The sequence below is a fragment of the Thalia democratica genome, chromosome 2 (assembly GCF_965202585.1).
Source record: "Thalia democratica chromosome 2, ktThaDemo2.hap1.1, whole genome shotgun sequence".
In the NCBI taxonomy this organism is placed as follows: domain Eukaryota; kingdom Metazoa; phylum Chordata; class Thaliacea; order Salpida; family Salpidae; genus Thalia; species Thalia democratica.
Window position 1 is genome coordinate 65,977,995 of NC_139166.1, and position 12,946 is coordinate 65,990,940.

General features: G+C 23.9%; 1 protein-coding gene across 1 annotated transcript; it reads right to left on the reverse strand.

The window, feature by feature from the left end:
• Positions 1-284: 284 nt before the first annotated feature.
• LOC145828873 (kelch-like protein 25) lies at positions 285-3,876 on the reverse strand. The gene is made up of 2 exons (XM_082936618.1): positions 3,672-3,876; positions 285-1,666 (listed from the first exon to the last, which is right to left on the reverse strand). The coding sequence occupies exons 1-2, from the start codon at positions 3,874-3,876 to the stop codon at positions 285-287; spliced, it is 1,587 nt and encodes a 528-aa protein (XP_082792744.1).
• Positions 3,877-12,946: the final 9,070 nt, after the last annotated feature.

Consider the following 12,946-nt stretch of genomic DNA (forward strand, 5'->3'; position numbering starts at 1 on the left):
TCTAAATAATTATAAAGTTTGTTAAAACTTATTTTGTATGTCATTAGTTTATTTTTTATAAACTTTGTCTGTAATCTGAAGCTTAAAATAAGAAAAATACTAGAGGTAGTTTACACAATTCATAATCAAAAGTTTAAGATACTTATAAAGTTTTTAAACTAATCTTAAAACTATAGAAAACTAGGGAAAAATATTTTAATCAACCATAGACTTAATTTTCAAAAAAAAAAAGCTATTAGGAAATGTAAAAAAATGTTCAAAACAAAAATGCGTAATACAATTTACTAAATTTTAGGTATTTTCAACAAAGCCAGATAGTGAGAGTTTTCCCCTGCTTTAAAGCCTTCCACCGACCAGCTATCCTCATCGACATCGTAAATGGCCATCAGTTCAGAACGACCCTGAAAGACTCGAACCTTATTACCTATCGAAATAGCATGGTAAAACCCAGAATCAGAAGAAAAGAACGGCGGCGGCATCGGTTTAACTCGCACAAATTTGTTCGAACATTTGTCAAAAGCTTCAACTATTTCAGTGTCGTTCCCTATTGCGAAGAGCTTGCTTCTGGTGGCTACCATGCAGTGAAAGCTCCTGCCCGTGGTCATTCTCGGCATCACGGACCAGGAGTCCAACTCGTGATCGTACATCTCCACCGAGTTGATCGGATCGAACTCGTCGTCGGCCCAACCCCCCGACACGTACAAGTCTCCTTGGAAGACGGCGCACGCAGAATCCAATCTCGCCTCGCGCATGTTCAAGATTCTCCTCCAATCGTGGGTGGTGACGTCATACTCGGAGCAGAAGTCGGTTTCGCTGCCCACGTTCGTGTCGAAACCCCCGATGACGTAGATTTTCCGCATGAACGCGCACACGGAGAAAGAGTCGCGCCTGTCGAAAAAGCTCCCGATTATCGGTACGCTGAAAGCGTTGGTGTGAGGGGAATATTTTTGGTAGAAGATGCGGCTTCTCGACGACACTCCGATCAGGTGAACTTCGTCGCAGTTCAAGCACACTGCTGCTTTCAGGTAAATTGTGTTTATAGGCAAACTTGCGATGTGTTTGATATTTTTGTAGTTATTTCCGTCAACTTGCATTATACTTTCTGTTGACATACTCTTATTAATATAATAAACATTAAAAAGCTGCTGACTACAATATCTGTGAAGCATTTTAGATCTGTTTTGATAAACCTTTTTGTTTTCTTGCAAAGCTTCTATATTATGACAATACCTTTCCAAGTCATTGAATGACAAAGAGGTGGACAACAGACGGTTCAAAGTTTTTCGAGAAAGCAAATGAAAGCGAATTTTCAAAAAAAGTCGTTCAGCAAATTTCCTTCTTTTCGATTGGTCGTAGCTTATCCATTTATCTGCTGCCAAAAACACTTCCTGCTCCGAAGTAACGTTTAACTCAGAGCTTGAAAGTATTTTCAGCACATCAGTAAAACCAAGCTGCATAAAGGCATCTGTTTCTGCAAACTTTGTGAAGCAACGTTCTATGCATCGTAAGGTTAAATCAGCAGTTTCTTGAAAGTAGAAAACATTTGAAATCTTATAGTAAGCAGCAACATTTTTAAATTTCAATCTACTAATCATTTTTTCATTGATCTTCAAGGTTTTGTTTATGAATATTTTGTTCATTTTCATACTTCTGACGTCATCATCACCTGCGAATTAAAAAAAAAACTAGCTTTTTTAATACGTTTGTATTTAAGTAGAAAATTAAAATAGAAATACATAACTAACACAAATATTATTAAACTTAAATAGAAGTATCTTTTTCAAAGTAAAAGACATATTTAAAACGTGGTCATAATAGTTTATTAAAAATTAAGATTTAACATTAAATTGTATTTTTGTAACCTTAGTTTTGAACAAATATTTTAAGAAAACAATCAATATAATAAAAAACCAAGTATAGATGTTTTAAAGCTTAGTTCTAAATAATAAAGTTGAAAATGATTTTTTGTTGTTTTAAAATCAACATTTTATTCCAAGTTTGTAGTAATACTCTGTTTATTTTTATTTTATTTACCATTCAATTCTTACTAAAGTGTATGTGTATCTATGATTTTTCTAAGCAGTTTTGTATTTTAGTATTGTCATTTATAAATAATGATACAGTTCTCATAACATATTTTAAATTAAAAACTTTTTTTTTTAACTATTTAACAATCTAAGTTTTACTTTTACTGAAGCTTAAAAAATTCACAAAATTTCTTTACCAGGTAGTTTAGTATATTATCATCAAACTGATAAAATGTACGATTTCCCAATAAATAAAGCTAAAAAAATCAGAAGCTAGTAACCAGCTTAAAGCTATTTTTGATATTTAAAATACTTGTATAATTTTCACAGTTGGGCCCACGTTTAGAAGTAAATATTGAACTTGATGAATATTGTTGCTAAAAAGCCAAAACTGTAACAAATTAAGATCTTTAAACCAAACTAAAAAAATCGGTCTACAATAAAACTAATGCCACTTGGAGCAGGGTTATTTTAAAGTTTTTTTTTCTAAAAACTTTTAAAAAATAAAAAATAAAAACAGGTAAACAATATAAAATGACTTCAACAAAAATATTTTTGTTTATAGTTATTATAATAATAATTTTATTTTATAATAGTTCAATTTAAAAACTTTTGAGTAGCCATATACCTAAATACTATTTAGGTCGTAATATAAAGTTGGGAATAGTCTTGATAGTCTAACTTTGAAATATAAGATGAAAAAACTAAAAAAGTAAATAGTTTTATAAAAGAAATATTATTTTTAATAAAAGCAACCATAGTTAGGTAAAAATTAAAACTTTATTTAGTCATTAACAAGGTTGTGACCAGTGATGTTAAATCGCAGAGCGAAAAATCCCCGCAGTAGAATAAAAAAATAAAAAGAATGGCAATAGAATTAAAATTTCTTATGAAAGCAAAAGCTTATTGGCTTATATATTTCTTTTTTCTTCTAGCTCTCTCACTTTTCACTTTAGTTTCTTTTATTTCTCCAAATTTCTCTCAATTTACTATAGAGCTTTAAAGCGCGTGTTTACAATTAAAACAGCTGTATTTAACTGCCATCTTGATTATAACATGACTGGTTGTGACAGTAAAAAACTATGATAGAGATAACTAACAGTAAGTAAAACATGTTCAAGTTTTTTCTTATCAGAATTTAAAGTGTTTGCAACTTATATGGAAGTACTATCAGTACTGTTTATTATTAGCTTGTTTTCAGTTTACACTAAGTTGAAATTACATAGTTACTTAAACATAATCCGTTATAAGGTATTTTTAATAAAGCATTCTAAATCTGTTTTCTAATGAAAATTTTGAATCAATATTTTTCAATTTTACTAAAATATGCCAAATATTAAAGAAAAATTGTTTGGCTTTTTATGAAATTGGTCTCATTTATATTGAAGGATAAAGGCTAACTTTAGGAGTAAAACAACAATATTGATAATTTTTTTTTAGGTGGAGCAACTGGTCCAATGCACCACCTCAAGTGTCGTTCCTTCGTGTTTTCAGTTTCCATACAAAAAGATTAAACAATTATTTACAACAACAAATAAAACTAGAATACTATATATATTACACATAACTAAAATATAATGAAAACACTTTATAAGCAGTAACACAAATATTCAAAACATTTCAAAGTTATGAAATAAATCTAACCTTGTTTGACATTGTCTTTTGAATTAAGCTTATATTTCTCATCAAAATATTTTGATTTCATATCAATACACAAATTCACGAAACCTTCCTTCTTTGAACTAAACTCATAAAAGTTAGGTGATGTTTGAATACTGTCATCAAATGTGTGGTCGCTTTTCTTATAGCGTTTGGCTGGAACCACTTCTTTTGTTGTAACTTTATTCATTTAATTTATTATTATGTAAACTAAAACAATTTTTTAGTTGTGAAAACTTTTTAAGTAGCATTTTTGCGACTAATTTTAATATATGTTTTGTTGGTTCATAAAGTCTAGAAAACTATGAATACTCAAACTTAATATACTTTTTCAAATTTTAATTTTTATGTCAAGATTTTTGACATAGCAGCATAATGTAAAAGAGTTCTAATAGAAAGGCAAACAAGTATTTGCTAAGCACTGTAAAAATGTTAAGTTATTTTACTTATTATATGATTTCATATTATGTTTTTTTTATATATACTTTGTAGATAAGTGTATGCATTATTGATGGTATATTAAAAAACATAAAAGTTTACTAAATGTAAACTTGGTCAAAAAAGTGCATAGTTAATATTATATAGGATCAAGTTTATATTTATTAGGTAAAACTATTAATCTTTAGTAACAAATTATAATATTAATATTATAAGAAAAGTCCTGTATACCTAAATTAATAATGAACACAAATGTGATAAAAATTGTATTTTTATGATCAAAAGGAAAGAAGCGAGTTTTTACTGATTTAATCTGTCCATAAAACTGTTGTTTAGTAGTGCTAAGACTTGTTTTATTAGTGTTAATATAACATTTAAGTTTAAACAAAATTAGATGGTTTTAATAAAAATTATCAAAGTATTTTGAGTAGTTTAAAAACTATTTTAAAATAGAGAATTTACCTCTAAAACAAATTAATGAAATTCTTAAGTTTGAAGCAAGAATTTTGTTCTAATTTTATGAACTGGTTCATTCAGCTCTTCAAAAGTAAGGTCATTAAAGTTAAGCAACATATTCTAGTTACAATTTGAACTGACGCGTATAAGTACAAAGTATTTTATAACTCTTAATAGATAACAGTTATTTATCATGCGATTTAAATAATTATAATATTGTAATGGTACCTGTTATCTCATTTGATATTGTTATCTTAAACAAAATAAGTTGTTGTATATTTTGAATCATTTAAACTTATTTGATATAAGATAACTCATGTTTTTAATTTTTTGAATTTTTTTCTATAATTTAGTTATGGTTCTATACCATATTAATGTTTTTATATTTTCTTCTTTAGTTGATAGTTGTTTGTTGTAGTATTTTATTAAAAAGTTAGTTTTATATTTAAAGCAGAAATTAAAATCTTTTTTAGCTTAGTGGACTGTTTACACTTGATTTAAAAGTTGTTTGTGGTAATTTGTGCCATAAAACAACGATAAAAAATGCTCAACAAAATTATCTGATAAAAACATGTTTCACGATTTACATTAAAATTTCTTACATTTCATAAAATTGTTTTAAAATATAATATAAACGCACCTATTAGTATACTTTGTTTACTGTAGTTATCTACTAACTAACTACATATAAATGACTTACAGAATAACTCAGTCTTAAAGTCTTCAACTTTGCAGATAACACAATGTTATACAAAACATTCACAAGACAGACATGCATAAATGACAATAAACAATTCAATACTTATTTAGTGAGGTATTAGATTGGCTAATGGTAAACAAACTCAATTTAAACCTTAATAAAACCAGAAGTATGCTTTTACATCAACCAAAAAATAGTTATTGAAAATATACATCTCAATGTAAAAATAGTTGATAAAATTAATAAAAAAAAAGTTTACAAACATTTGGAAATATTTAGAGACAGTAGTTAAAGTTGGTTAGAACATTTAGAAACCATAAAACAATAAAAATATTGAAGGTATTATATAAAACAAGACATTTCTTAAATGGTAAAGCATTGTAGGTAATATTTAATTTTTTGTTTATGAGCAATATTAGATATGGTATCGTGGGCCACACTCCATTCAAAATTTAAGCGTACTCGCGCGCCGTAGATTGCTGACCCCTGTTTTAGATAATGGTACACTTAATTTATTGGTAGTATTAATCATAATAAAAAATTTTAACTTAATTTATTCTTATTTTATAACTACTAGATGCAATTTTAATCTACTTTTAACAATTCAGACAATACTTTTTGGATTAAGTATCTGTTATATAAAAGAGCCACAGAACACTGTTATAACAGCGCTATTTAAAAAATAAAAGTTACTTTATCGATAACTTAAAATAAATAAAATTTAACAATTATCTAAGTTCAATGTAAACATAGTTTAACACTTTAAATAGTGTAAACTATAAATTATTTAAAGAACTTTAAAACAATTAAGTTTTGTTGAATAAAAACTCTTAATACTTAAAAAATAAACATGCAAAAATAAATAACATGAAGTTCTAAGAAAGGTCTAATAATAACTTTTAGCAGTATATCAATACCAATTTTATATCACTATATTACAAACATCACTCTTGATATGTTTTCAGTGAAGTACATTAGTGTTTACACTCTCATTGGTTGAGCTCATTTTTTATACTCAACATTCAAAATTAAACAATAAAATAGCATATGAAAGATGAATTCCATTACAATACTGCACCATTTAGTCAATTTTTGCATTTAAATTAAACTATGCATAATCTTAAAGTTTATATTATGAAAAGAAGTCATGTAAAATATTTGCTTTAACTAAAACAACTTTTGTTCAGTTAAGACAATTTACCAGTTTTTTTTATTTGAACTAATAATTATAATTGATCTAAGTAAAATAGAAAGAATAAAAGTGTTTTATTCTTATAAAATAAGTTGATTAACACCTATATACTGACTACTTTTTACTTTAAATTTTATTTTAAGAGTCTATGAACCTTGTAGAGCTTTGTTCATTCAAAAACAAAATACCTCAGACATACAAAAACTAAATAAAGTATAAATCATTTGAAAACAGCTAGAGTCAATAAGTTAGCCTAATCCAACCTAAATTTCTGAAATGTTTGATAAAATTAAATAACAAAGCAACTACTGTAGGTACTGTTATGCAATTAAAAGAACTTAATGGTCTACTTTGTAATGTAACCGTATATTAATATTTATAATGAAAAAAAAATGGATACTTATTGAAGACTCTTTAAATATTGAAACACTTAAAGCTAACGCTACAGTAATTATTATAGTTTTAAAACAAATCTAAATAAATTTTAACACTTTTTTTAATGAAGAAAATTAAAAAAATTGTATTACTGTTTTTCACTCATATTAAAAAAAAAAAGAATTAAGTATGTTTAGTAATAGCAATACTTAAACTAAAGTTTTTGCAATTCAGTATGAAAGCTAATTGGTTTAAAAAATGTAACTTAATTATATAAACTGGTTATATGTAACAAATAAAAAAGCTCAGTTGATTAAGATAAAAATATTTTAGTTTTATTTACCTAAGTTTTTTTTAGTCACTGACAACAAATAACCTTTGCAACAAATGAATTTATGCCAACACTACTCTACTTTCAACCAGTAGAGAAAACGTAAAACATTCAAATTTTGGTAGGTATTTTTCAAAACCATTTTGTTTAAAAAAAAGAAATCAATGACTTTTAACTAACATAGTGTTTATGATTTTATTGAATATGGAAACTAGTGAAATTGAAATGCAAATATATTAGGTTCTGGTGAAGGGTATACTAATTTTAATTCATATTTTCTTTTAAAACAAAAGTTGTTTTAACGCAAGTCAGATATTAATTAAAATTTAAACAAGATGTGGTGGTATTTTTTAGATTATATGGTTTTATATAATGCTTTAAAATTATAAATTTGACATTAGTATCTAAAGCCCTCTAAAATGTTTTTGCAATAAAACTGATTATAATTAAGTTTCTTAAAATATATGAATTATATTATGCAAGTTTAGTTTGTATGTTATGAAATTAAAAAATGAGAAAAAGTAAATTGTTCAGAATTTTTCCAACTTTTTCAGTTTTTTTATTTGGCAAACAAACCAAAACAAACTTATGACTGTAGTTTTATAAAGTTAACTGTTGTTTAATTACTAGTTTTGGAAGAAAAATTAAAATAAAAACTTCTGGCGATCTGATAAAACAAACAAATCTAAGTACGATTTAACAGTTTACATTAAAAATATTATTATATAAAATTTAGTGATGTGTTTTGATAATATAAAATATTTTATTCGTTGTAAATTAAAAAAAATATTTTAAAATCTAATAATTTAATTTTTCAATTTGTTTATGATAAACAATACACAAACTTTAAAAAGTTTAAGATTAATTATACTTTAAAAAAATCAATAAAATTTTAATACTTAAACATTGCTCAGAATTTTTACTTACATTAAGCTAAGTCACAGATAAATATTCAAGTAAAAAGTTATAATTTTATCTACTACTGTATATTTTATTTTCTTAAACGTATTAAACATTTAGGCTTAATAAACTTTAGTAGGCAAAATACTTTAAGTAAAGTAATCTCCAATCAAATAACTGAAGCTTGAAAATTAGATTGATTTGTTATGAATAACTCTTTGTTTGACTGTTTTGTTTGTACTTAATAAGATGAAAATAAAATAAACTAAATGGTAAACGCTTGAGATTTGAGAGACTTAAAAGAAAAAGTATTTTTAAAACTTGAAGTAAATTTAACTTTAAAATTTCCCCTTTAATAAATTAAATGTTAGTTAACAACCAAAGCTAAACTCTAGAAAAATGTCTTTTAAGAACCTAAAATATAAAAACAGTAATGAAAATCAATAATGACCTACTTGACTGTTTTGAATATTCAACTATAAACTCTAAAAAGTATCTAAAAAATATAGAATTAACTATAAAAAATATTGATAGAAATTGGTACTTATTTGGATTTATTTGATTCTAACAAAACAGAAAAAAAGAATTTATCTTCAAATTTGATTTAGTGGCTTTTATTTTTTGGATAAGTAATAGTTATTGAAGAAATAATTTATTAATTGTAATAAAAGTAAATTTGTTTATTAATAAATTCAGTACAAAAATTTATATTATAATATAAAGATCTGATAAGTTTTGATTACAATCAAACTGTTTTCAAATTTTGAATTTAAGTTTAATGTTATAAGTTACTTGCTTATGATTTTAGTTATTTATTGATTTTAATATAAACTTTATTTTTTGATATCATTACTAATTAAGGCAAAAAATAAAGTTCTCTAATGTACTTTTTATAAACCTTAAGTTTTTGATTATCCAAAAAAAATATTGAAACTCTATGCATATATTTGTGTATTATTGTGTGTGGCCTTATGGTATAGGGGTCCTAATGTTGATTTTTAAAACTTACTGTATTTAACTTTACAATACCCAGTGGTCTACACATATACAAAAAAATTTAATATGTTTTTATCATATACAAAAAATAAAAAATGTTTTGTACTTAAATAAATTCCTATAGTAGCAATAAACAAATGAAGTTGTTTTTCACTTATATTTTTAGCAAAAAATTATAGCTTAATTGGTTTTTGATAAATTATAATGAAAATATAACATAATTAAATGCATCTTCAATATTTAATTAATATGTGTAATACTTAAGCTTTCTAATTAAAAAAAAAACTTGCATTTTATGCAAATAAACATTACCAAAGCAATCATTTGTTTTCTTATATTAATAAACCTTATTGTAATTTGTGAGATTATAAATTTATGTTGGTTATTTATAGTCATCACAGTATTACAATAAGTTCACTAAGTAGACCAGGGTTTCCCAAAGTGGGCAAAGTACTCAGGGGGCCATGAGCAGTAAAGGAGCCATATGGGGGCCATGAGGTCATAATTTAAAACTTACACTAGATGTTCTTGAGTTGCAGATGTATAGCAAAAAAAAAACAAAAGGTCTTAGGACTTTTTTTATGGTAATTTATTTATTATAATTATGGAGTTATTTTGTTAAAGGGGCCTAGGCTTTTTTGATTTCTTTAAAGGGGGCCATTTGCAAAAAAAAAGTTTAGAAAACCCTGAAGTAGACTTAAAATGATTATTTATTAATTTTTAAAATAGTGATAACTAGTTGTAAGTTATTATTTGTTTAAATCTGTACAATTTTTTAATTTCTTAAATTTTAATATTTGCGGATAATTGATTTTTAAGTTTTTGTTATCTGACATAATATCACTAATTTAACATATAAATACCATGTAGTTAACATAAAGATAATTTACAATTAATTCATAGTATGTTGAACATCAAAGATTAAAGAAGCTAAAAATATTTAGTCCTAGGATCTAATTTTTATCTTTTTTTAGAATATAAAAAATATGTTGTTCAAAAAAACTTGTGCAAATTAGATCAAATTATAATTTAAAAAAAAACAGATAAAAATAAATAATTATCTATATATATATATATATATATATATATTGAAAACTTTTTTATTTATAATTTTACTACAAAATAGTCACATTTGTTTGAATTCATTAATAAGTTTTTTGTTTCTTGTTAATAACATCCTGCATAAAAATAAGTTTAAATTTTACTCTTATAAATAGAAACTATGCTATGTTTTATTTTTTTCAAACAAACAAGTTACACTTCTGACTATGGTTAAAGGATATCAAATTTAAGTAATAAAGTTTTAAACCAATATAATCAATATGTTGCTACTATTATTTTTTATAAATGACTGAAATAAAAAAGAAATTTATTTGTTAGTAATAAATATTTTGAACTGCATCAGTAATAAAACAAGTAGAAAAGTTGCTCAAATACTGAAAATAAATTTCCTTAAATTTTATTCTAACAACTATCTTAACTACTTAATATATCAATAAGGTACAAAATTATGTAAAGTTTAGTATAAAAATTTATATATATATTACAGAAATAGTTTAGAATTAATGTATTTAATAATACTTAAAGAATTTGTTAAAGTGTTACATGGGTAGTAAGTGATAAGTTTAAAAATTCATTTTTTTATTTATGATACTAAACATTTGATTTTAAGAAGTATTGGTATTTTAATATTAATCAATGTGTATTGTGCATAAACTTAATTTTTTATATGTTTTATTATTTATTATACAATTATGACAGTGTTCTTGTATGTAAAGTATATCAGTTAATTGTAAAATTATTTAATGTTTTTTAGTATGTATAAAGGTGAAAATTACATTTACATATATATATTATTGAATTTTAAAGATAACTTTATATAATAAACTTAAACTTATATTTTTAATAAGTTTGTATACTTAGTTTCAATTGCTTATCTTTAAACTTACATTTATAACTTTTTTGTAATAAATATAACTGATATGATAAAAGTAAATTAATGAAAGTTGTTTTATTATTTGGCTTTTCTTTATGAAAAAAACTAATTATACTTCTCCTATAATACTTAAAAAATGAAATTATAATGTGTAACTATGCTAAATCTTTCTAATAGGTAACATTACTATTTAATCTTAAAACTTAGAGTAACATATAACTTAAAATACATAGCAAAAACAACCCGGAAATCCTTGAATTTTATAATTTTAAAAAATAACCTGAGATTTTAAAGCATAATACTTTAAAAACCTAAAAATCCTTGAATTTAAAAAACTAGTTTTTTGCTTCACACATTTAAGGTACCATTACATTTTTTTAGTGACTTAAATAAATTTCTTAATTTTAAACTTGTATTTAAACTAAAGATGAACAATAAAACTTGTACTCCTGAAAATCTGTAAAAAAATAGAAATTCCTAAAAAGCCAGTAGCCATAAGTGTTTTTTTACTGTTCTGCTAAATCAATACAAAATTTATTTAGAACAATTATTTCTAATAAATTATAAAAAAAAACTTATCTCTTTTAAAGCCTAAGAAAATTGTATGGATTTTTTTTTCAAAATACCACTTATAATATATAAATCTAATGAAAAATATTTATAATACTAGTCCGATTTTTTTTTTGTTTTAATCCTGTAGAAGTACAAAATACAAAATTTTAGAATTTACTCTTACTTTATAAATACATTTTAATAGTTCTACTAACTAAATAATTTTTCCTTGTTTTCAATAAAATAAATTTTTAATGTTTTGTGTTTCAAAATTTTTCAGATAGTTTGTAAGATTCATTTGTTAAAAAAATTAATATAATAAATTTTCTTACTTTTAAAATTACTTGTAAAAATTACACATTGAGATATATTTAACAAATACTTAAATTTTCATGATTTAAATTTTAATATCAGATAAATTACTAATAACTTTTCTATCATCGTATATAACAATTTAGTGTATAAGAAGTACTAGAATATTATGTGTAAAATTATAAATATCTGTTTAAGTATAGTATATTTTTTTAAATTCTTCACAATTAATAGTTTAATATTATTTGTAAATTTTTAAAACTGAACTTAGATTAACTCCATGTTTTGAAAATATATAGCGCAATGTAGTCATAGTAATATCAACTAGTTTTATGTATATATATATTTTTTCATGCATGTAAAATATCAATGTAAATAATTTTTACCTATATTTTAAAGAGCTTGCTACATCTACATTAGTTTTAATTAAAAATGATATTATAAAATCACTTTTTTGAATTATTAGAATTCATTAAAAATATATTAGAAATTAGAGTTCATTACTGTAACTAATAACATAAGCTGTAATTCTACATAAAAACTTAAGGACAGTTCTTAGTAATACTTACATTTAAAACCTTTAAAGAAGATTAGTTTTAAAAAATCTCCAAGTAAATTTTTAAAAACCTAAAATTAAAAAATTAACTTTATTCCTAATGTTTGAAATTATTTCAATCACTGTTTTTAAAACATGTTGTACTTTTACAAATACTTAAATAGAAGGTTATTCATATGGTAAAACTAAACTTATATTTTTATTAAGTCTGAAGACCTTGTAGATTTCAGTTAAAAATTCTGAGATATGCTACCTGAATATTTTATTGTCTAAACAGGGATGCCAATAGTTTTTTAATATATCTTTCTAGATCTTTTAAATTTCTTCAAAGTTATTTTAGGAACAAGTTTTTGGTCCATTTCTAGTATTAAGTAAAGTCTATATGTATAAAACTGTCTTAAATAGTTTATTAACATATAAAAGATACTGTAAAACTACTTTAAGTGTGTTTTTTATTAAGAATAAATTTAATGATATATACTATTTCTATGTAATAGATTTTTGTTCATAATCAAA

Coding starts and splice junctions, on each gene's coding strand:
- LOC145828873 (XM_082936618.1), bottom strand. CDS start 3,876: ATGAATAAAGTTACAACAAAAGAAGTGGTTCCAGCCAAACGCTATAAG. Junction 1,667..3,671: donor AAAAGACAATGTCAAACAAG/GTTAGATTTATT, acceptor TTTAATTCGCAG/GTGATGATGACGTCAGAAGT.